The sequence below is a fragment of the Onychostruthus taczanowskii genome, unplaced genomic scaffold, assembly GCF_017590055.1.
Source record: "Onychostruthus taczanowskii isolate IOZ18803 unplaced genomic scaffold, ASM1759005v1 scaffold7, whole genome shotgun sequence".
NCBI lineage: Eukaryota > Metazoa > Chordata > Aves > Passeriformes > Passeridae > Onychostruthus > Onychostruthus taczanowskii.
Window position 1 is genome coordinate 2187747 of NW_024504786.1, and position 26361 is coordinate 2214107.

Genomic DNA, 26361 nt, shown 5'->3' on the forward strand with positions numbered 1-26361 from the left:
CAGCAGCACATCCAGATGTGCATCACCCAGCACATCTGCCAGCACCAGGCACTGCCCCAGCCACGGACACACGGCCACTGCATTGTTCCAGATGTCCTTATCCCACAGGGAGTAAGTGGGCAGGCTGCAGGAAGACCACAGTTACTGCTCCATGGCCCTGTGTCGCTCCTCTGGGTGAACAGGACACACAGGACATGCACACCCACCAGCCATGCCTAGGGAGCAGAAGGATTTAGGGAGTCCTTGATTCTTCCAGCAGTTTGGGAAGCGTGGCAGATGCTGAGGGTGCTGCCTGGTCAGCACCATGTGCACCCTGACACCCCAGACACCGAGCAGGAACACAAATCTCCACAGCATCAGGGCTACACTTCATTATGTGGTTTCTGCTGTCTTCATACAATTGAGCAGAATTAGAGTGGTGTGAAAAAACCCCACCCTTACAGCCCTACCAGTGGTGTTTTGAGGCTGAAAACTGTTAGTCCGGAAATCTCTTCACACAAAGACACATTTTACCAATTCATGAGTAAATAATATATATATTCCTAACATCAAACTGCTGATAGTCTAATTTATCACAGTACTTCCACACATGTGTGAGTATCAAGTCCCGAGTGCTGTCAGTGGGGTTAATGGGAGTTTTTACCAGTTTAGTCAGACTGTGCTGAACTGGAGCCTGGGCTGTCATGCACTTGTGGCTAGACAAAGCCTAAGTGAAACCAGAACAGAAGCAGGGACATTGCCAAGAGTACTGCAAGAAAAGAAAGTCTTAATAACTGCATTCTGATGGAGGCTGTTCCTATTTCAAATGCTGAACCTGAATATTGAGCCCTCCTTTATTCAGGCAAACCACCTTCAAGTCTTACTCAAGTCTGGATGACAGGATACAGCTGCCAGGGGCACCTCAATCAAAGATACACATTAGATATTCCTACTCAGGGAGTGAGCTGTGTTATTACCTCCCACCACAAAAATCAGTTCAGTGAGTGAAAACTCTTAAAATGATGAAGTCATTCCTAAATACTAGATATATTTGGTCAAAATTCAGTCATAAGTACCAATTTTTGAGAACAGGTTTTGTTAGATTTTAAGGTGATTTAAATCAAAGGAAAAGCAAGATGCCTCATTTTACATACATCATACTTGTACTGTATACTTGTATTTTAATATTTTAAATGACAGCAGCAGTGCATCCATTTCTAGAGTATCTTTAATTAATAATTATGGTATGCATGTACAGCCCTTTGTAATTGTATTCACATAAAAAAAGGGCACGTCTCTGAGCAAATCTAAAAAAGCAAAGACACCAACAGTATTATTTGGACAGCTGTGGGATTTCATAAACCAAACAAAGAAAACTCCACCAAGGAGTTCTGAAACAGGTAGTAGAAGTGAGTAAAATAACACATAAATTTCCATAAAGAAAGAAAGAAAAAACATTTCAGCTTATTTATATCAGTAGGGAGATAAATGGAGATCAATTCAGACAATATGGAAGGCTACAGAGTAGATAAACCAGGTGTCATTATTCCTCTGAAGGCAGAAGTTTTTCAAAGAAAACAAGCAATCATTCTGCAGTTGAAAGAGGATATTGCTGAGACCAAGAGAAAATAAAAGAAAAACATAAAGGAGGCTACATTACACGGATACCTAGACTGCTTCCAGTCACAATAATAGAGAGAAATAACATAAGGGAATACAAATGCTCAGTAACTGAGCATGATTTCAAAGCATTGGCCCCAGAAGGATGCTAACGTGTTGTCAATTCTAGGATTCCTCTCTCCTTTCCTTTCCTCTGAAAGCATCTCTGCTGCCACTGCTAAAGAGCAGGGACTGCACTAAATAAACTCCACTCTGACTTTTTCTAACAACCAACCAGATCAACAAACGGGCTCTTGGGAGAGTGGCTGAAAGAATGAAGTTGCTGCTCTAATTTCAGATGCTTTAATCACCTTTACACAAGGAAGGTGGACACGATTGGTTTTTCCATTCATTTAAATCCTAAAAACAACTTCACCTGGGAATGCACATCCCCAGCTCTCTCAGAGCCAGAACTCAGCCTCCCAGGTACTGCCTGAGCTTGTCTCACACCCAGCACCAGGAAAGGTGAGGCTGAACAGCAGGGTGGAATTTACCACTGCTCTAATGAACCCTTTCATGCAGCCCAAACAACACTAAAATATTTGTCTTTCCTTTTCTTGGAACTTGAATTACACTGCAATACTTGCAGAAAATACACTTACAAATGCTGCAAGCACAGAGAAGAATGAACTAAAAGTAAATTCAAAATCCCTGTGTTAGATGCCTAAAAAAAGGACTCTTTTAGTCCCTCTTTAATGGTTTATATGTTTCTAATGAAAAAAAAAACCAAAAATAATTTCCACACCTGTGTGTTTTACCAAATTAAATGATGGAATTAAAAAGATCACTGTTCATAGAGAGACTGTACATTTTTATTCGAGAGAAATTAAGAATGAAATTTCCAAAGGCAGTTTTGTCAACTATTTATTTATGAGCTTGGTCCTAAAGAGATGTGGGTGTGAGTAACTTGACCTGAACAAAAAGTGTCTCTGACGTCAGCTGGGGCATTTCTGTAAGTCACGTGTCTGCAGAAGCAACTGCAGGATTGTGCTTGACTTACCCATATGGATTTTCCTTGCTACCTCCACAGTTAGGTCAGCAATATCAGGCTGCACATTCTGCCATTTGCATTGCTGAAAAGTGGCTTGCGCCCTTAGAAAAAAAAAGCACAAAGAAAATCAACTCCCTGGTGTCCTAAAATGGCTCTAGGGGTGAAAGGCCAACTTTCACTGCTGCAAGATCCAGAGAGAAATCCCAAGGTCTGAATTTGACTGAGTTCTCCTGCCCTGACTTGCCACAAATGGTATGGGAATGATGAGGAGGAAGAGCACAAGACTTGCTGGCCTGCAAGAAACAGAGGTTGGCAACTCTGGACTGCAGCACTGAAAATCAGAAATAAATAAATAAGCAAATCTGCATACAGATCAAAAAAAATAACAAGTGCCTAAAAGACAGCAGTTAAGGAGAATTTTCTGAATACTAAATCCATTGTACTTGAACAGTCTGAAGATCCTGTGGGCATATGACAAATGCTGCCAGCAAGACATCAGATGAAAACTCCTCTGGCTGGACTGACCTTGATTTTTCCAAATACACTGTTTCTTCACAATCAATGGCAAGTAATCAATAACCTGCTACATTTTCAAATCATTCTATGTGTCACTCTGAAAGGACAAATGAATCTTCTAGGCCATAGGTGGCCATAAGGTTCAGAGAAGGAAAATGAGCAGTGTAAGAACAGTTCCCAAACATTGCTAGAGCCAACAGCCTGCTCATACCAACAGGCTTGGACAGCAAATAAAGGACCCAGACCAGCAGAGCACTTAAGCACAGGCTTTAACTTTAAGCACGTGCCTAAGTGCTTTGCTGGAAAAGAGCCCAAAGAAAAGAATGAGCAGAGTTAACTGAAAAGCCCTTCAGAACTGGCCTGACTGCTTTGTTTGTCCATTCCAGTTGCTAGTAAACACACGTTTGGGTTTAACCATCTCACAAGAACAGTGACCTGGTGCAGCCAATCTCTGCACTCAGGGAAGCTCCAGGAACTGGAAAGGCAATACAAGACACACTTGGGATTTAGGCCACGTAAAAGGCACAAGTAGAAGTAGCATCTCCACACCTCTCATGCAGGAAAATCCACATGAGGGCCCAAACCATTAAATAAGCTTTTACCACACAAGCCTGCCTTGCTCTGACTCTTCCACCAGCTTCACAGAATATTTTTTGGAGACCTCATAAAGAGGGCACAAAATGCTGCTACAGCTCTTCTTCCTGTCATCAGCTTGTGAAGGAAACGCAAACTTGAGCAGATAATTTCTGACTCTGGGCCTTGGCAATGTGGCAGTCTCTTTTACTACCTTCACCTTGGTCCATTAATAACATTTTTATATGTATCAAATTTACCCCCAAAACCAAAATCAAAACAAAGTTCTCTAGAATATCTTAAGCAATGTGCTTAAGTTAAAAAAAGAACTGGAGTCCAAAAATGGAAAGATGGTTATGGAGGTAGGTGAAGTTTGAATGAAACAATAATAAAAAACCCTAAGAACACATCATATATTCATAGTTCTTGAATCATTAAGGCTCTGCATGACAGCTCTCACAAGCACCAGTATGGCAAATTCACTGACTTTTAAGCAGGAGTGAAAGTGGCTAAGCCCTAGGACAAATAATTTGAAAATCTCAGCACAAGTCTGATCTCAGAGAGTTTAAAGGAATGCAGACTGCCCAAAAACACAGCAGCTGTTTGTTTTTTCTGCCACCTTTCCAAGGTTCATGTCTGGAGTGAGGATAAACAGTTCTGAAAAAAAGTTATGTGGAGTTCAGACTTTAAGAAAATAAAACATCAGAGTAGTATTTCTTGCAGAAAGAATAAAAAAAACCCCAAACTTTAAATTATTCAGCCCTGAAAGTTTTCAGGTAGAGCTCTCAGGAGTAGAGGTAGATGGCTTGAGGCTTCAATATAATAAAATGCATTCTCTAAACAAGTCTGCATTTTCAAAACCCTGGCCTGATGTGGTTTTCTTGAGCAATATTCCTCCAAGCAGAGTTTCACATTTAATGAGGTAAAACTGTAGTCCCTACTTTATGCACATACACAAAAATAGAGGCCCTTTCAGATAAACCAACAAGCAAATGAGATAGTGGATGAAGCCTTCATCAGCCTGAAGTGATTTCCATCAGCACAGCAGGTATCACAGTCACAAGGTTAATTTCTGAATGATTAGAATTAATCATTCTTTATATTCTACCTCCTTCGTTCTCTGTTTGTGCCAAAGCAAATGAGCACCCACTTTAATTAATTAATACATCTCCTGATAGGTTGGGCAATCAGACATCTCTTAACATTTTAGCAGGTATGAGTTTCCTTTGATCCTCATTTAAAGAGGCAGCCTGAAAAAGAAAGAGGTATCAGGAAATGTTCTTGGGTAGACTACCAGTGGAGCGGACTGGTGTGAATAAGGATTGTCTGTGTTCCAGGCAGGTCAGAAATAGCAGGAAATAGCAGGCACCATGTTGAGATTCAACATCTGTTTATGAACTGTCCTTATACACAAATGAAGAGCTGCTACAGGACAAAATATACAAACCCAGAAAGTCTTAAACAAACTGGAACCCCTCTGGAGAGTCCCCCTGTTAGATTTACACCTGGTGCTAAAGCATGAGGAATGGTGAGCACTGAAGAACTTTACCTTGTCTTTGTGATACACATTCAAATTATATACATGTGTATATATATATATATATATTTATATATTTATATCTATCTCATGGCCCAAAGTGGCACATGAAAGATGCCATCTGTGATGGAGACTAAATCCAGACTGCACACGTGCCCACAGAGCTTCAGAGTGGAACTGAGGGCAAGAATGGCACAGGATGGGATGGACGTGAAGAACAGGTGCCAGCAGTGTATCATGCTCTTACACATTCCCTGTTTTCCCTCCTTTGTAGGGAGATGCAAGCACTCTGGGCCTAAACCTCCTGTACAGATGCTGTGCACAAGGAATTAGGGACAAAACCACACCAACTTTTTCCATAAAGACAGGAAGAACACTTAATTTCTTTCCTGAAAGTAAAGTTATATCATGGTATTTCTTTTACTCCAATGATTCTGTTTGAGGTGTTTTATATACAATGACAAACCAGCATCAGAAACCCACAAATAGTTTTGTGGAGGGAGGCTCAGAAGATGGAAACCACAGGAAAATAGTTTTCTTTGTATTTTGTGGCATTTTCTCCCCCTCTTATCAGTTTTAATTAAATATGAAAACACCTTATTGTGCAGGTACAGCTTCATTCTTCTGAAGAATGAGCTCACCTTGGAAAATGAGATTGGGAGGAAAGGAGAGTGTCTAAATAGTTTCAAAACTGTTTCAAATTACAGACTGGAAGTTGAAGTTATTTTCATCATCCTAACTCCATGTACTCTGTATAGATAAATGCAAGTGGGCTTTGAGGGTGGGGAGTGTTTTGGATTTAACAGGCATATCTGTGCACATCCTGTTTTCCCCAATCACCTACAGCAGGAAGGGATTTCCTACTTTCCCACTTTGACAAAAAATCCTTGTGCATGCCCACTAGAGGCAATAGCTGGGTCACCTTCCATAAATTCTCTTCTACTCCAACATTGGCACATGGATGCTGGGAGTGACTCTGGGACAGCCCCAGCCTGCCAGGGAACACAGGGACAGCTCTCTGAGGAACACCTGTGCTCCTCAGTCCCCTCTCCAGAGAGTCCCAGGATACATCCACGCTGCAGAGCAGCAGCAAGCTCAGAACACAGGCTGACAAGTCTGAGACAGAGCACTTGAAATAAAATAAAGTGGACAAACACAGGTTTAAACTGAGATTCCCAGCTCCAGTTTAAAGCTGAGTGTCAGCAAGCTGAACCAGATATATAACTTAAATATTATCTGAAGTTACATCATAGTAAAATACAAAACATAGAACTTTCAAAACTTCCCTTTCACTTTAAAATTAAACCAACAGCCATGGGGAAATCTGAAATTCCAACTCTCCTATCCACAGGAGAATTGAGTTTCCTACACATGCAGCGTCCAACAACCAAGAAGCACAACTCCAGTCATCCCTGCTGGATCACACTGCAAGCATTATTGCTTCATCTGTTTCTCTGAAGTCAGTCAGAATCCTACCATCGACATTTAATTAAAGAAGGTAGTAAGAAAATAAACAACCTTTCTTGGAATGTCTTTGATTCCATAAGTACATATACATTTCATCCACTGAAGACTGAATTACAACCTTTCATCTAAAGAACAGCTTAATGGAATGGCACTGGAATAAAGAATGGGGGAAGGCAAAAACAAACCCTTGGTGATTTCATATAACACATTATATATTTATATAATATGGGGCTGGCTATCTGGCAGCATCAATTTGCAAGCTGCAGTAAAAGTGTTCATCACCTCAGTGCAAGCAAAAGGCTGAGCCAGGCACTTACACCGAATCAATAACCAGGTCCTACTGAGAGTTAAAGCAGCAGATGGTCCATCACAATGAAGAAATGACAGAACACATCCATAGAAGTGCCTGCTTTCTTCAGACACATTCTTGAAAGCACTGTATCATTGATCTAAGATTATTTTTACAGGCAGATGACAGGTCAAGCATAAAAGTGCTCTGTTTTAAAGGTTACGGAGTTGGCAAGCTTGGTATCACTGCCATGGACAAAGACTCATTTTCTTTTGAAGTCTCCCTTGTCAGGTTATTTACATTTCACAGTTAAAAGGCTCCTCTCTGGAGAACATGAATTCTAAAACAAATAAGAGAAAAAGTCCTAGGCAAGCTAATGCTACTTTAAAGAGATAATGTAAATCAACCCTGACACCATCAGTGTCATCCTAAAGCACGCAGAGAATTTCCAGTGAAAGTTGCTAACATTAAGCAGACTGAGAAAGCCAGCCAAAAAAAATAAAGCAAACCTGTAGGTAAACTGTCCTCCAGGCCAAGACTGTTGTTACAGCCATGTATTACAGTGAGAGGCAGAGGAGGAACTCTCCAGTGGTGAAAGGCATTTGTTTGGGAAATCTGGAGGAAGAATTGGTCCAGAATAAATAATTTATAGTGTGATCTGTGAAAATGCCTACGGAATACGACACCTAATTCTCACTGCAAGTTAGACAGAAAGCTGGATGCCCAGCTAAACACTTAAAGAATGTTGCCCTTCAAATTATACGGCTCTTTTCCCAGCTATAAAATAACAATGCCACTTTCTTGCTTAAGAGCACATTTAAGGGCTGAATTTATTAAGGTTCTTTCATATGCAAGGTATTACAGAGGAGTAAAGGTTTGGGGGTTTAAAAAAAAAAGAAGAAAAGACAAAAGAGGCCCTTATGGGATAATAAATTTCTGTGAGTTTTAATACTTCTAAGCAGTGTATGTACACATACAGTGCACAGACTTCATGCTACACAGCTTTTCTTCCCTTCTCTGGATGAGAACGCTCCTGGAATGTTATTGTTTTCAGGGGGGTGGTTTTTAAGAATTTACTGTGAATATGTGCATTATATATGTGCACACCAAAACACTGCTGGGGCTGTAAATGACCCAGGAGTTCATAAACATGGCTATTTTCTTATCTGGTTCAAATTTAAGCAAGGAAGCAATTGTTACACAGCTCTGGCTGAACAGAGACCAAATCTCACAGGGACAAGGGGGCTTTCCATAGGGTTTCACATAAGGAAGAGTTCAAAGGAGATGACAGATTGTTTATTACATCCCTTGTACCATGAGGGTCTGATCCCTGATGGTGTTCACAGGAGCTAATGCAAAAGAAACACCCTGAACACCCAGCCTGACTCTAAGGAGAACAGAAATGATAAAAAAAAAAAAAGATTAAGAGAACTGAAAGACAACAAACTCCTCTGTGGTTTATGTCTCATTTTTCCTCAGAATTTAAGGCTGTAACACCACAACCTCCTTCAATACTCCCCCTCAGGCCCAGAGAAGAACAGTTATCCAGTCCCACTATTAGTGAGGATGTCAGCAAGAGGAATCTCAGACTCCCAGCCATCTCTTTATGAATATTATTAAGGGGAGATTGTCATCTCAACCTCACAGAAGTTAATAATTACAGTGTCCATATATATCCATTGCTTCTGCACAGGACCAACAATGAAATGGTTGTTTAAACAGAGTTTCTTTGCTTCGATGGGAAACTGTGTGTGCACTACTCATCAGCTCAAGTAAATGTTAATGACTATTATGGAAAAATAAAAGACATTTTATACCCACAATACAGCTATTTAAGAGTCTTCTTAGGATGTTGGATGTTGGATTTCGAGACTGAAGAAATAAGACTTTTAACAACAATGGATATATGAACTCTGATCTGTTTTTATTATTTTGTTTTTTAAGTGCTGGAGAACGTTTTAACCATCACACACACACTCTCAAACTACCACACTAGGCAAGATCAGAGCTTAACAGCCAACAAAACACACATTCAATCCCTGAGATCATTTTCCTGAAATAGAAAACTACATATGTTTCTCAAATTTCACATCAAGCCACTGCACAGCCCGAGCTGCAGGGGAGAAGGGAGCCAAGCCTGCCTTTGGGCTTGGGGGAGGAAGGACCTGAAACCAAGATGACTTCTTTCATATCACCACATTTCTTGTCCACAATCTCCACTTAACAAACACCCCCGTTTCACAGCATTTCTAGCTGGGCTTGCTTATCAAGCAGCCTTTGCTTTGTCAAATTAAGACACATTGCCTTGGATTAGTGAGACTCCCTGAGTTCACGATGACTTCATGGTTGGCTCAGTTCAGTGTCTCTGTGGCAAACTGCCAGGAATACATCCCCTGCCCCCAATCCTTTCTATACTGACCTAGCTGGCTTTTTTTTTTTTTTTAAAGCAGCAAATGAACACAATAGAAAATGAAGAGCTAGATACTGTCACAGCTAATTAACAATCCTAACAACTTCAAAAAATTGAGTAGTAAATATTTGAAGATCTGAATGCAAGCCTCTGCAGTGCAACCTCTCAATGTATGTCTGAAGCTGTTGAAAGGGGACAGTGCAGTTTTTCTTCACTGGGCAGATACAGTGAGACACTCTGAAGGGCTCCTGTTCTTGTGGAAAACACATTAAGCTTCTTTTGCTAATATTTTGTAAAGGGCACTTGTACAATAACAATAGCTAAAGCTTCCTGTTTGCCTGTGTGCTTCCTGGCTAACATTAACGAGACCTGCCGACAATTTTTTTCTCCAGCACACAGAATTCTTTCAGATTACTCTGTAGATTCAAGGACATATCATTTTTAAACTATAAAAAAAAAAAATCTAACAGTAATGGCCCACATTGCACCTGCCCTTCACAGTCCTGAAAACTTTTCCAGCTACACATTTCCTATTTTCTGGATAAGTCTGTGTGTCACCAGTCTCCAAAGAACATGTTTTGAATTTATTAAAAGCCTGATAGCAGTAGAATTCTCTCATTTGGCTAACATACCATTGCAGGGACACTTGCTTTTGGCTCCATGACAAGAAATTCATGGTACTTTGTCCAATCCACAAAAACACCATCCCTCCCCTCCCAAGCAGCCTTTCAAGATAATTCCCTCTCCTCCAGAGACTTCTCTAAACAAGTCTGCATGTCTGAACTCTTGGGTTTCATTTCATAAACAGGACACAACACCCGAGTGTAATTCAGGACACTGTCACTGCCCCATGGGCTCAGCACTAATCACAACAGCTTTCTGCAATATTCCCTAGGCCCCTTCTTTCCAGAGACAAGGCCTGATTTTTAGACTGGGCATCTTTTGAAGTAGGCACAAAATATCAACAAGAATCCAAGCGCCAGATCCCAGCCAAAGGGTATCCATTAGTCATGGCAGGGCTAGGAAGGAAGGGAAGGGCAGCTGGCCCCAAAACGTGGTGTCTGTGCTGCTGCAGTTACCACATCTCTCTGAAAGGATTGCCCAATCCTTGAAAAGGACACAGACACCCTTCAGATAATGGTTTAACTCGCACTGGTTTGTTTTTTCAACAGCGCCTCTAAACATAAGCTCCTCTTCTAAAAGCACTCTCCCTCCTCAAAGTTTCCAGCCTATTCTGGATAAAATATTTGGTGAGGGCTCCACTGACACAGCCACAGGAGACCTCACAGTGGTAAAAGTAAGCAACCTCCCAAGAATGTGTGGGTGCACCAGTTTAACAGATGAAGAACAAACACAGGGATGAACAAACATCAAATTCTCACATGTATGCAGCTCCCTGAACACCTCCAAAGACACAGATTTTAATTCACTTCTCCAAATCACAGAGCAGAGATCTGAATCCAGATTCCTGGAGTCTAGAGCACCTCCATAGCTTTATTGTTTTATTACAAGCTTCCCTCACTACAATTCAGCAAGGGACCAGACTCTACTCCTGTTCATCCCAGTGGACTCTGACAAAGTCCAGGGAATTCTCTGGAATTTAATCAGTGCCACTGAGCTATCTTCAGCCCTAATTATCAGCTACTCAAAACAGGTTACAAATAAATTTTAAGTACTCAATCACTGCTTAACATAAAGAGCCAGCTACTTAAACGTGCACAAGCCAAGGAACTCATAAATGAAAGAAAACAATTTGTCAAGTATTTTCCTGTTGAAAATAGACTGTGAACTAAAGAGAGATCCCCCTCTCTCACAGAGATACAATTATTAGTCATGTGCTTCCCAGAAATCCTTTTTATCAACTACTACATTTGCTTTTCACTTTGCAATCCATTACTACCATAAACAGTATGAATTTCTTCTTTATAAAACTGAGAAACTCGTGATCCTGAGATCTGTTGGAAGGAGATAATTTAGCAAAGTGAAGTATATGAAACATCTGTTCCACCCTTTCCCATGTCATGATGGCAAGCAGCTGAAGACATTGGACAAGTATTTTCACAAGAAAATTATTTGGGTCAAATTCATAGATGAGATGAAGTCTCTACTAGATAGTACACGACTTTCCCCACATGTCTAGAGTATAATAACATGACAAAAAATAATCTGCACAAGCATTCAACTTATTCCAGTATTTTTTGGTCATTTTGGGAGGTGGCTCCTCCAGCACAATGCTGGACACCCTCTATCTCAAAATGTCAGCCTGACATTATTCCCTACATTTCCAAATCCTCCTTCACAGGTCTAATCTCTCTTTTGTTAGAATTCATCTTAAAGTCCAGTACACACTAGCTCATTTTGCAGTGAGTGAGTTGCCTATGACTGGAAATGGCCCTGAAGCAGAACTCTGGGTCTAAACACACATGACCTTTGAGAAATTTGTGTGTGGATTCCACCCAGTTTAACAGCTCAGCCCTATTCTTATCTGCAATGTAATCCCTCACAAGACTCCAGAAACACACTCAGATTGCAGATGTGCATCTCTGGTAAGAACTCCCCATCCATAACACAGTAGCCTGTAACTAAACCAGAGGGGAGTTGAGATTTTATTAAGATAGCTGTACCCAAAGTACCATATAAAGGAAAGGTTACCAGAGGTCCTGCATGGGGGAGGCAGAGCAGTGAGTCACACTCAGCACGAGCAGAAGTGCTGAACCTCTGAAAAGCACTGCTAAGAGTCTGTCACAGCTCTTCCTCTCCACCACAGCATTTCTGAGAGAAGACAGCTGAGTATTCAAGTGGCAAAACCAACACTTGTTGTTACAGCCTTGGAGGGCAAAGCTGAGAAGTTCTAGGTTTAAATTTTTTAGCTAACATTTAAATGCTAATCTAATTGTTTAAATTAACATTTTAAATTTTAATTTTTTAAGTAAAATTTTTTAAATAACATTTTTTTAATGCAGAATAGTCAGCTGCCTGGATCATTCACAACAAGTCAATGGTCGTTCATCAGCCCAAAGCAGAAATAATAAAGCATAACTACATTAAATATGGAGCATTACGGGCAACAGCTGTCTAAGAACAACAGGAATCAAAAATTTGGAACTCATCCTTTGCAACTGATGAGTGGATGTTGTTTAGTGAGATACAGAGCAGTTTCAAAGCCAGAAGGTAAAAAATTCTAGATGTTTGAGCCTCCACCTAAGAGGTAAGAAACACTTATTGTTTATTATAGGTCCACTGGAAAAAAAATTGGCAACAAGGCAGTTCAAGCCAGCAGAATGAAAGGTGAAAGACGTAGGATTTCATACTTAGAAACACACATCAAGAACTGCTTTTCTAATACATCAAACTCTGATCTCACACACTACTTAACTTTGTGCACAGTGACCTCACTGAAGGCAAAAAGACTTTACATAATTTCTAAATGTCAAATACATAGAAAATGTTTTAGAGAGCCCTTTAAAAATTTAAAGAAGCAAGGTCTTTGTTATAAAAGTGCTTTCAGAATTGCATTTATTTTGGTAAAATCCCCATCACCAAAACAAATTTTTAAAAAATAAGTCTTTCTTTTATCAGGGCCAAGTTCTGTATGATTCACAGTGACTAACAGTGTCTTGCTCTGTGAATAGACTCCTTTGTGCTCAAAGGCAAAAAGGGTGGTAAGAGGTAATAATCTCATACATGATAAATTCACACTTCCCCTGTATTATGAGTACATGCAGGACAAATTACTTGACTTCACCAGCCTACAAGAAAATTCTCAGAAAACAGGTGTACATGGGGTAAAGCAGAGAAAGGAAAAAAAAAAAAAAAAAGTTTGATTCCAACAAAATGTTTCTTGTCATTGTTTTCCTGTCTTTTTCTTCCTTCTTTGATATCCTACAAGAAAATCCACTAGAGCCCAAACAATGGGCTTGATTTTGGGGAGCACATTAAAGACAGCAATGAAAGATTTACAAGGAGCTATTTTACTCAAAATAGAAGACTCTGAACCAAAGGGTGAGGGAAGACTTTACCCAGAGAGTCTTTTCCCAACATTCCATTCTCCCTTATAACATCAATACAATCAAAAGATTGTGAGTAATCACATTGTCCTTGCTAAGGAAATGACCTTGCCAATCTAAATTCAGGCATCTCAATTTTTGAGTATAATCCTCTGCAACTCTTTTTTTTTTTATTTTCTCCAGAGAGATTCTCTGCTTCACCTTCAGGAAATTGCAGCCAAGGACACAAAGCCAAAGCCAGGCAGGACCATGGAGCTGTCAGGATCACTGTGCCCTCCCTTTTCAGAGCCTCCCCCACCTCATGCCCTGAGCAAAGGGTGCTAATTCTAAAAGTTTTGAGTACTTTCACAAGATGCAGACCCTGGAATATCATCTGGGAGCCAGGAATTTATCCTCTTGAAGGTAGAGTTAGGTCAGGTGACAGGACTGTTTAGATTGCAAGATCTGTGGGGTGGGAGTTGTTCTTCTGTTACATAATTCAGAGTTAGACAGCAAAATCTGACTGAAAGTCCAAAGGAAGAAGATGTAAGATGCCATTTATCAATTATCATCTGGCAAGTCCTTGCACAACTCCCCTTTTGCATTTTTTAAGTCAATCATAGCACTTCCCTGCTGTATAATGCAAGGAATATATAATGTATAATGCTCTAACAATAGCTGTCAATCAGGAAAACTAACCAGGGAGAAACAGAGCACTCAAACAAAAAGAACTGTATCTGATAAGAAGGTATCTTTATTTCCAAAGAGACTAAAACTATCCTGTGGCCAGTTTTCATCTGAGACTACATTTTGCAGAGATTCTACTCCACAAGTTGCAATGGAAATAACTGTGAGCTGCACTGAACTGGGCATGATTTTAAATAAATAATACTGGCCCTCACTTCTCACAAGGATCTGCAAATGACCCTGTGTTGGTCACTTCAATCCAGATTTTTAAGGGGTTCTCTCAGAGGGTTTTGTTCAACTACTCAGCAAGGATTCCAGGGTACTTTTGTGGAGCAGCACAGCTGCCATGTTTTACAGTGAAGTGACCATTTTAAATTAGATTTTACCAGAGCCCTCCCACATGGCAAAGAAGTGTGTATTTCCAATTCTCAAAAAAGTCAATAAATTTGTCATCAAAATAGATTTCAAAGAATTATTGGAAGTGTATTTCACAGGAACTCCAGCAATCATATTTATGCTCCAAAATGACATTTTGCAGCAACACACTGTATCTGTGAATTCCACTGCTCCCAGGAACAACTGTGCTCAGGAATGCACAATGGAGGCAGGAGATAGGTTCAAGATGTTTTGGAGCTGGCTGAATTACAGACAGATGTACATAACAGCAGGTCCAGTCAAAATGAATTAAAGCAGAAATGTACATAAGAAAATAGACAAAAATCATATTGTTATAATTAACATACCTTGCAGTGACACCTGTGGCTTTCCAAGATAAGAAATCCGGAAGATCAAAGAAGTAGCCAACCTTCTCCCACGATTCTGGCAAGTTCTAATAAAAATATGTTTAGAAAGGCAGATATTAGAGGTCAGGCATGGTCATGCCCTTATTTTAATGCAATTAAAATCCTGATATTTAGGTAAAAATTACCATTTTTTCAAACTCATTGCTCTGATCATCCAGTCAGCTTTTCTCTCTGATTTACTGTCTGGAGAGCTGAGCCTTTCCCCCAGCACAGACTGATCATAGGCAAAGTTCCTCATGAAGAGTTCATGGAGGCACAAGTTTCAGATCAATAACCTGGGGTGTCTCTGTTCCCCATCAGCTGCTCGATGTCAGAGCAGTTTCAAAGTCAACAACTTTATCAAAAAACATTTGCCGGAAAAATGTTCTATTTTCTAATATAAGCCATTTAAGATTTTAAAATGCTTAAAAATTAAGATTTAAAATTTAGTATTTGTTAGTTATAAGCACAGGAAGAAAACAAAGAGCTTTGTGATCGCACAAACGAAGCTTGCAGATCTGAAAAGCCACACACAGCATTCCCAAACTCCTAAAAAACTCTTCTACCAAGATAGCTCATTTACAAGGAGTTTCCACCACTGTTTTCTGAGAGAGATGATGGTCCAGAAAAAGCTGGCCACACCTGGGCCAGACTCTATTCCCTGTTTCCATCTCCAAAGCTCAGTCTGATTTCAGTCTCAAAACTACTTTTCCACAAACACAATCCCCACACCACCCACAGGAATCAGACCATGATGAATGTGAAGAAAGTTTTCCCAGGAGTAATGTTGTATTCCAGTGTGACAGACAGTGAGCATCATTGTCCTGCAAAGCAATCCCAATGGTCCCCTCTGACCCCAGCACATTAAAATAAGTAGAGAATATCAAAACTAAACAAAAGCCCACAAGGGTCACAAATTAAACTTTCATGGGAAGATAAGATTGATTGAAAAACCTCCACCAGCTTCTTAAATAATCGAAAAGTCCAAAGTTTTCTCACTTAATATCAGCTCCTGCTCTAGAAACCCAGTCCTTGCTGGGGTCTTTCTGGAAGTGTCAAGTGCCAAGTGTCTAGAATGTTCAGTCTGAACTAAAGCAGAAGATTATTCCATTTTAAAGAAATAATATTTGGCTCTTGAAATTCTTCCCTGTGAGGGTGGTGATGCCCTGGCACAGGTTACCCAGAGAAGCTGTGGCTGCCAATGGATCCCTGGAAGTGTCCAGGGCCAGGCTGGACAGGGCTTGGCGCACCCTGGGATAGTGGAAGGTGTCCCTGCCATGGCAGGGGGTTGGAATGAGATGAGCTTTAAGGTCCCTTCCAACCCAAATCATCCTGTGATTCTGTGATTCTATAACATAATTTAGACATTCTGTGATATCAAACCAAAATCGTACAAGTCCAGAAAATTGCTGAAATGGAAGAGATGATTTTGAGAAACTAAGGTGCAACTGGGTAAGTACAAAAAGCAAAATTTGCTTAGTTTTGGGTCATGCCAAGAATCTGTCTTAAAACTTCTTGAGTTTAGACCTTGAAAAGGTTCTAAAACTTACTGGGTTTCTATTGAATCAAAAAAAGAAATGCTGTGATTACAACTTTTTAACACAAAACACACAACCTTTGGATGTCTGCTCCTGACCACTCAGATTTAGCTCACCTCCCAGACATTGCTACTCATTAACTTCCTATAAATGCCAAGGTGCTCTATAGTTTAGCCCAAAGATCATTCAACCTGATTATTTTGATAATAAAAGCCATGATGTGTTGTTAACACACCTGACAGCCTTCAAGAAGCAACAGGAGTAGTCTGGTTGTTACTTCAATCAGAAAATAAACTGGATTAAGAATAACTGTCCTCTACAAATAAATCTGTTTCATCAAATACTCCTTGGATCCTTATTCTATTACTTCAAGAATTCCCAAAAGCCACATGTTAGTGACATTCAAAATACTTTGTTTCATGAACATCCAAATGATTCATTTTTTGCCATCTTGATGCTGTGTCATCACTAATTAGTACAGACAAAAAAAAATCACAGCATGCCCTGATGCTTTTTCCAAACAAATTTAAAGTCTCCATGTTTTCAACACTCACTGAAGTTAATTTAAATTTATTTTCACCCAGTCAGGAGTCTGTGACCACATTAAAAGGATTGTGGAAAAGATCCAGGAAAGTTCCCAATGCTGTATTCACATCCTGCAACTCACCCTCCAAACTTACTTGCAAAGGAACTCACAATCTTTCTGCTTTCCAGAGGTATTTATGGGGTGCCCTTTCTTCATCTCTCTCTCTGATTGCTTTGGGTTGCTTGAACAGCTACAACTCCACAGAATAACATTTTGACATTGTTATAGGTAATCCCAAATACTTGGGGTCAAAGAGTTTAAGAATTATGCAGTGCAATGTATTTTAGTCTTCCTAGGCAAGAAGAGAAAATGAAGGATTTCTAAATTGGACTGAAAATACATACATTTTAATCTAAATTACAGAAAACAAATGCACATTGTGTGAAAGGAAGAAAGGGAATTATGCACACACTCACAGGGATCTAAAAACTCATGTCCCATGTCCTGCTCCCACTCAAAGCAAGGATTTACAACTTGGATCTCCCACACTTCACACTGGATGCCAAGCCATGTGATAGAGCTATTCCAGACACCCAAGATAGGCCATGAGCAGAAATTCCATCCTTGCCAGAGTCATGCCTGCAAACGGATCAATTCTGACACAACTGGTAAAAGATTAACTGGCTGAATTATCAGAGTCAGCAACTAGGGCAGGGGGAGAGGAGGGGCTTGGAAAGTAAACTCTTGGAATAAGGCTGCTGCTGAAGGGGGAGAAAACTGCCTGCACCACTCAGACACTGGTGCAGGCACCCTTAAATCCCTGAGGCATCCTAGGCATGGCACCACAGGCAGGCAAGCACCAGAGCCCAGGCCAGAAAGGGCTGCAGAGGGACAGAGCAGGCACGTGGAATCAGAACCAGAGAAGCTGGAACAAGGCAGGGAGGGCAGTGTGTGCCTGCTGGGAGCCTTGTCCCACTGCAGAGGAGAGGAGACACAGAGGGGACAGCCCAAGCAGGACGTGCTCTGAGGTGCAGGTGCTCCAAATCTCCCAGCTGTGAGTGCTGTTCCTAAATGGCACCTCTGCCTGATCAGCAACTGTGGCTAAAAACCAGATTCAGTCTGAAGTACAACTTATGCATGTGTGTCTGCACTGTGTATGGACTGTGATAACACAGAGTGTTGAAACATTTATAAACAATTCTAAACAAGAGTTCAGTTCCAAACTCAACAGCCTGGAGTCATTCTCATTTAACACAGAATTTATTATTCATTTTAATGGAAAAATATTCAGTCACATTCAACAAGACAGAAAGCCAGCTGCAAGGGCAGCAAGCAGTGAAGAAGACATGCACCAGCAAAGGAGCTGCTGCCAAAATAATGCCACTACATGCACTATCCTTCCCCCCACTGCCAGGGAAAGAGAAGTTTTAACTGTTTCTGCAAATGATCCCACTGCTAGCTGCAAGTCATGGGTGTGCAGAAGGAAGAAGGGTGATGGATCGAACAGCAGATCTGAGGATGTGAACTGTAACATACAGCAAGATCACTGACTGCCAGAAAAAAACCCTACTCACTGACTATTGATTTTAGTTATTAATGGCAGAGGAATGATATGCTAAACAGTCACTCCATGGTTTGGGATTTTTTTCCTAAAGGGAGGCTCTTCTTTGCTCTTAAACATGAAAATAAGAGCAGAGTTGTGAAAACAAAATGCAGAAGACTGCACTTTATTTGGAGGCAGTTACCAAATGAATACCTGCCCCCCCAACATCCAGTCCAACATCCCCCACCCACTTAAAATAAACAATGAAGTTCAGCATCTCTGATTTAACGGGACTAGTATTTTTTAGAAATAGCTTGTATGTAATGTCATTAGTATGAGGAAAACATAACATGCATCCTTTCATTTTGGCACAAGTCACAATAACATTTTCAGCCAGAAATTAGTAAACAACATTTTTTCCTTCTGCTATCTCTAGAAAAAAAAAATACTAAGAGGCTAATTCTGTAGCTGGGCAACCCTTCCCTGGAGTTCTTGCATTGCTGTGTTTGAGCTGTGTTCTCACTGCTCTAACCCTCGTTTGCCATAGCATACATTTCTGTACAATTGTGTTGTACAGAAAGCTCCTGCAGCAAAATAATTCCCAAGAAGGAGTTATGTACTCACAGTTTCAGCTCATATGCAGGCACCTACCTCCCAGAACTACCTACACAGTCAGGCAGTGAACATCCAGTTTTTTTAGCCAAAGTCACCAAAATTACAGAACCCACTCAATAAACTGCACAAAAACATACCAGCAACTACAGAAGTAAAAAACTATTGAAATAATGTTTTGTAAGAAAATTGTAAAGAACAAAATCTAAGGAAATAACAGCAAAAGCAGTGAATTTAATTGGCTATTTTAAAAGAACCAGTAACCAGGAATTACTTTCCTTTTTAGTGAAGGTTATATTCAAATTTACCTTAGTGGCTTCAGGAAGACTTTGTCAGAACCATCTTTTAGCTAGTTGCTAAATATTTGTCAAAGGTTTCTTTGCTTCACCTTCATTTAAAGTTGATGTTCTTAATTCATGCGACCACATGTCAAAAGTCAAAAGTGGCTGCATCCACAGAAGTGAGCTTTATAAAAAAATATGTATTTGTTTGGTTTTGCATTTAACACTGCACTCTATCACCACACATGATCCAAACAGGCAGAAAAATACAATGCTGCTCCTAAGTGAGCCACAGATATGCACACTTTAACCAGAGTGCCCCACAGGCCTCACAGTAGCTGCATTCAGCTGATCATTTACTGCCAACAGCTGTGCCAACACACAAACTCCACTTGCAGGGATGGCTTTGCCTTAGGAATACCTATCTGCAATCACAAGCATCAAGACCAACCAATTAATTTCACGGATGATAACTAAGAGGTACCAGAGGGTAAAGTTATTCAGCCCCAATCAAACTGGACTGAATGTAAGCAAATCAAAGACAAGACCTCAAAAAGCCTATTATGGACTTAAAAATTTAGGTTTTTAATTCAAACTCGGAATGGAGATGAAGAGCTGGAAGAAGGGAATACACCCTGAAGACTCCAGTATCTAGTTACATCTCTATGCTGTGTAGGGAGACAAAATGTTAAAGAGAAAACATCACGTGGAAAAGAAAGTCAAAAAGAAGCAGATGAGAGTAACTTGTGACTTGAAAGAAAACCTGCATCAACTCTCCACAAATAAATACAGGGGGAGAGGAAGAAGAAAGCCACAAGAGATAAGGACCAGTATCTGCTTCTTGTACAGTGGTGTCAGCTCATTCCTCTCACTGAGTGAGGTCATCTGCAGCTTCAATTCCAGGAACAAGGTGATGGAAATGGAAAAGCACAGTTAGGTCATTATTGAATCCCAGACTGGTTTGGGTTGGAAGGGATCTTAAAGCTCACCCAGTTCCACCCCCTGCCATGGGCAGGGGCACCTTCCACTATCCCAGGCTGCTTCAAGCCCCTCCTGCCCTTGGACATTTTCAGGGATGGGGCAGCCACAGCTTCTCTGGGCAACCTGTGCCAGGGCCTCACCACCCCTCACAGGGAAGAATTTCTTCCCATCTAACCCTCTGTCAGTGTGAAACCATTCCCCCTTGTCCTAAGTCCCTCTCCAGCTGCCTTGTAAGTCATCTTCATCCTTTCCCCCTTCTCCTTCCTCTTCATCACCTCCAACCAATTCACAGTAAATTTGCAAGTCATATTCTTTAGAAATACTTTTAATTGCTTAGATAAAAATTCTTCAAGCCACAGAAATTCCACTTCTTTCTTTGAGAGACACCCTAATCACTCACAACTTACCAGCACTGCTGGTCAGACCTGTGTCAGAGCCTTCCTCACAGAGATCAGGTTTGCAAACAGTTGTTGTTAGCAGAACCCAGGGCAAAACATGAGACAAGAATTTCTCCTAAAGTGGCCTTCCAGACCCAGGTCAGCACCATGGAAAGGGAGAGGGAGGATTTGGTAACAATGTACACACAATTAACTTCTCAGTGTAAGCATCATTTAGTATCGATACTTTAAATAACTTCCTTCCTAAAGGGCACCTAAGTAATCTCCTAAATGTATCTTTTATTTATTTTATCTTTATTATTTAATTTCTATTTTATTATTTCACTTCAGACATAAAGCGGTACTTTTCCCCACTGCACTCTCTCTGCAAAATCCATATGAATGCAAGCAGCTGTGGAACGTGCACAGCTCCAATCCCAGTCAAAGATGTACATAGGGAAATCAGCAAAAACATTTACTAGCAGAAACACTAAATTCCTGGGGAGTTCAAAATAAGGTCCAGAGAATTCAAAGCAAAAACCAAGTGATTCTTCATATATTAGGGTGTACAAGCTGCCCTGGAGCATGACCAGGCAAAGTGTCTGGCTGTGGGTTTTGTTCTGCTTTGTCTTCTTTACAAACATCCCTGTGTTGAATGTGTTGCAGCCATGTCAAGTCTTCTGATCAAGAACTTTCCAGAAACATGATGCCAACCAAGGGAACAAAGGCTCAAAGTAGCTTCTGGACACACCTTGGTTTAGCCAGTTTTGATTATGGTCAGACACAGGAGAATGTGCCCAATCCACTGTTTGTGTTTTAACTTCCTGGAATGCTGTCAGGTATATGACAACATTAGGGAGGAATACTGAGAAAGGAATAAAGAAGGAAAGAGGAAAAAAACCCATCTCACTGCACTTAATAGTCAGGAAAGCTGGAGAGACCAAAGCCATGATCACAGCCAGGCACAGTGTGGGGAACACTGTTAGACTTTCCCAGGCAGTGACCAGGTACAGTGCACTCATTTTCTGAACACCAGATAGCATAATTAAGTAGAAGCATAATGGGAATTTCAATTTCAACATTGCAAAGCCCTAAGATAGTTGAAAAGGATAGAATAAAATGAAAATGTGTCTTTCTACCTGCTAATCTTGCAATTCTCCCATGGGATTTGAAAACTAAGCTTCCTTTTTACCAGCTTGTGCATTATCACTAGCTTAAGAAATAATCCTGTAGTCAGAATATAAAGTATATTTTCCCTGTGGTGTGCGAGCTAGACCAAAATCTCATTCTGCCATTGAGAAATACACTAATCACAGAAAATTAAGATAATACAACTCAAAAAATAGGAAGAACACATTAAACACCATTCTGTAAGTATTTTTCTTTACCATACCTGTAATACCTGTGTTACAGTTTATGATATATAAAATATTAGTAACAAAGAATCTGAAGAGACTTCAATAATTTACATTTGTAGCACAGTTCAAGACAGCCCACTGAGAAACATCAGATGTGCAAACTGCTGTTGTAGGTTTCATCTGAACAACTTGACATTCAAAGTTATTGTAAGATTTGCCTTCCTTGGCAAAAAGTGAGGACACTTGCGTTACATGAGGCTGCGTTTGAGCTGTCAGAAGCCAAAGTGACCCTTTGCTGACAGCCCTGATGTCAGGTAAGCCATGGATGCAGTACTGTACCTGGCACTGAAAATAAACCCTGCCTCTGCCCCTAATTCCTTTCCCCCTCCTACTTTGCAAGGAGTACAGAAGCAGTAAAAGCACTCAATCCCTCACCTCTCCAGAGCTGAAAGGTTTAACCACATCTCAGCAGATTAGGAGCAGGATAACTGCTCCTGCTCCTGAGCAGATGAGGTGCTGCTGTGGGTGCTGAGGTGCCCGAGCTAAGCAGGACAAGCTTAAGCAGTTTAATGGTGAGTCATGCCCAGAGCACTCAGGAATTGTGAGTGGGCAGCTCAGCAGGCAGACACTGAGGTGAAAAACCCTCTCTTAAGGACAATAATCTCCTTAGCTGGTGTGTCAGGAGCTGAAAAGGGACATGTGAACAAGCCCTGTTCTGTACCACTCTTCTGCCAGGAAATCCCAGCTGCTGGCTGGCACCTGGGGTCAGGAGAATCCTGTGTCCCACCCATGGTTCATGGAGGGAACAAGCCCTGCAATGCTCTGCCCTTTACACCACAGCAATCATGCACAGGGCTTTGAGGTCACAGCAGGCTCACACCTCCACATGACCATGTTTGATCACCCCATAATTCTGGATTTCCTGAGCAGCCAGGTACTGATATCCCAGACCTTGCAATATAAAAATGCTTTAAATGCAAAGGATTAATTTAATGTTTTTACAGCTTACATTTTATTATTTATAAAATGACTGATGTATGATACTCATAGCTTGAGAAGGGAAGAACTAGTAGATGGATGTTCATATTTCATTATCAACATTCATTACCCTCTGTTATCATTAATCTGTCAGTACCTGCTTCTACCAGTTAATTCCTTAGACTTTCTCCAATCTGCACCTTGTTACAATCTAATGTCTCATGTCTGTAAGGACAGGAGAATTTGCCTGAAACTGGCAGCAAGTAATTTACATTTGGGCTTTGTTAAAATGACAGTGAGCATCATTGAGGCCAAATGTAAAAAGCCAGGCTGGAGGAGGTTATAAAAAATTCAAGTGGCAAGTGTCTCTTCTTTTATCTGACAGTTGTTATTAAGAGGCCATACTTCATTATAACACACCAAATTTAAACACAGGAGACAGAGGTAGAGGTCCACATTACACACAGGGCACCTTCCCCCTACACGTTTTATTCCTACTGATGGGACAGAACTGAACTGAAGCTGGAACTAGAGAATTCCTTTACCAGCAGCCAAGGCCATCACACCCTGAAATGCTGGATGCCTCAAAGGCACTCCTCTGGCACTCCAGGCTCCAGCTGGAGTAGAAAACACATCTCCATAACTAAATCCTAGAATACTTCATTTATTATCTGTACCTCTATTTGTATGTATATCTAATCTTAGACAAGGAAGGCATATGGAATGTTTCTCTCAGGGAACACTCCACTTCAATGAAATCAAACATATTTCTACAAAACTGAGAGGAAGAAAGAACCTTAAAAGGTTTAAATCACAACTTTAGCCTGACCGTACTTGGCATACACCTTGGCGTTCAACACTAAGACTGAAGGCTTTTGTTTGAGAAATCTCATTCTCAGGAATTAACAAGGGCACTAATCACTAGTAAAAATGCACCAGAGTGTTAAATGTACTCACTTCCTTTATCCAAAGCAATTTAGGAGGCTGCATTTCCACAGACATGGCTCCCCCTACATAGCTGAGAACCCTGTGCTGGGTGGCATTGATGTGCCTGACTTGGCTCGCTGCACGATGGTCCATCCACATGATCACATTCCTACGGTTCTGTCCTTGGGGGGAAACAGGAAAAGAGTTATTTTAGCCCTGCTTTAACCCCAGCTCAGCACTGTAAGTTACTAGGCTCTAAACTGCTTCACACTTTCACTTCTACACTGAAAACTCAAATTCTGTTTGTGTTAATAATTCACAGTGGATTTCTAAATATAAAATTTTAGCCCTCTGACCCAACTTTAGCACATGCTCAACACTGAGAATGCTGACTGAAACCAATCAGGCTTGTGAGCATCCAAGAACTGTGAATCACCATGTTCTCTTGTATTTCATTCAAAAAACCCAAACTTCCTGACAAAGTTCACATATTTAGTTAAAAATATAAAGGAACATTCTGGTGACCAAAAACTAAAAATGTGACAAAATCTGAACAATTACGTTGTGAATTGAAATTAGCTCAATCAGCTGCAGGGATTCTCTCTCCTCTTCTATGGTTATGAGAAGATCCACCCTAATTCCTTCCCAAAATACTGTTTCAAGGGGGAGAATTTGCTGAAATGCTTTTATTTTGGATGTGCAAGTAAAAAGCATTTGGCAAGTCTGCAGCACACACAAATGAGAACAAGAAGCAAAGAACATTTTATCCAAATGAACCTCCAGAGGACCTGCCAGAGAGGGGGAACAGTAATCCAGGTGCCACTGCAGATTCCTCTCTGGCTAAGTACACTGCACACTCCAAGGAATAGCCACTCAAGCTTCATCTTGGAAACACAGTGCAAAACAAGGCAGAAGTGTGAGGTCCATCAATATTTCTAAAATGGATTGAAATACAGCTCAGAACTGTGAAACTGAAATACCACCACTGCCAGGCTCTTCGCAGCATTACAGTGTTGAGTGAATTCTTGTCTTGTTGTTTAGCACCACCACTGTGTAAACTCAAAGTTCTTGGGGATATCAGAGCACAGAAAATGAGAACTGAATTTGACTCATTAGACCCAAAATAGCCTCAGACATCATTAGGCATTGAACAGATTGTAAGAGACTCTCAAACTGAAAAATAAATAATCTGATCTAAATTTAGAAAAGGACATTTTGGGGGCAAAGCTGGGTTTTGAGAAGGATAGAAGGAGATGACAAACATATCTGAGAAGGGAACATACACAGAATTATGATTATGTCTCTGTAACTACTGATATAGCACACACTTAATATTAAGTGGAATTCACTGGGTAAAAGCAGTGCAGAACAGACTTTCTGTGAGTCTTCTGAATCATCTACCCAAAAACTAATAAAACGCCCCAGAATTTTAGCTCAGGACTGTCCTAGACAAAGACAGAACACCAGTGTAATAAAATACACAAACTGAACTTCTTGCCTGCAGCTCCATGACAGAGCAAGCAGTTAGACTACACTAACACTAGCATTTTTAACATTCCTTTAGCCAGTGTAGATGGGCATTTATACACACTATAAAAGCCATGATCAGTACAGTCTGAAGGAGAAGAAAACATGCTGAAAAGAAAAATGAGTGTAGATTTCCCTAAGAAGAAATTTCTCAGAGCCAAGATGAATGAATGGATCTTAAGATGCCAAATATTTAACCAAACAGTAAGTAATTCTTATCTCAGATTTAATTTTGCAGTAAAATTAAAACAGTAAAACCAGGTAAAAAAATCCTCTTATAAAAAAGAGTCTGTGTCATCTCCATCTCCAAGAGTCTTTGGAGGACATGGGAAGTTCCCTCCCAACAGTGGTAAAACTGACACAGTAACACCATGTTTTGTGTGCAGCCCTACCTTCAGAGTTGACTGCCAAAGGCTGGAATTGTTTATCCACCACAACAAGGGAACAGGTAGCATCAAACCCAAGCCCTCGGATCTGGCTGGCATCCACTCCACGGACAACTTCCTGAAAATGCACAAAACACAGAGGAATACAAATATATCCATGCAAGTGCAAGTGCCATGTGGCAGAGAGTACCAAAAAAAATCAGTTACAAGTTAGCTCAAATGCTGAAATTTCCTAAATTCAGTGTTCTTTAAAACTTCCAATATAAACACATCAAATTACCAGAAATTCTTTGTGTTTCAAATCCGAATTCAGAGGTCTTTATCCACAGTCCTTGATAAAAGCAGGGAGCACAAAAATATCAGTAAATAAAGGTAGCAGAAAACCTGCAATGTTAATTTTCTCTCTTGTCTAAAGCTTGGAGCTAAACTGGATGTAAAACATGGACCAGGA

The 26361-nt window shown here is 40.5% G+C and overlaps 1 protein-coding gene across 6 annotated transcripts in view; it reads right to left on the reverse strand.

Annotated features, from left to right (window-relative positions):
• FGGY (FGGY carbohydrate kinase domain containing) overlaps positions 1–26361 on the reverse strand; it is a 127957-nt gene that overhangs the window by 89451 nt on the left and 12145 nt on the right. For 5 of the 6 annotated variants that reach the window (XM_041421739.1, XM_041421735.1, XM_041421737.1 and 2 more), the window contains 3 exons: positions 25917–26028; positions 24028–24179; positions 14838–14923 (listed from right to left, as the gene is read on the reverse strand). In XM_041421739.1, coding sequence (XP_041277673.1) covers positions 14838–14923; positions 24028–24179; positions 25917–26028 — 350 coding nt within the window. The remainder of the gene's footprint in view (positions 1–14837; positions 14924–24027; positions 24180–25916; positions 26029–26361) is intronic. The other variant, XM_041421740.1, reaches the window with a different exon arrangement.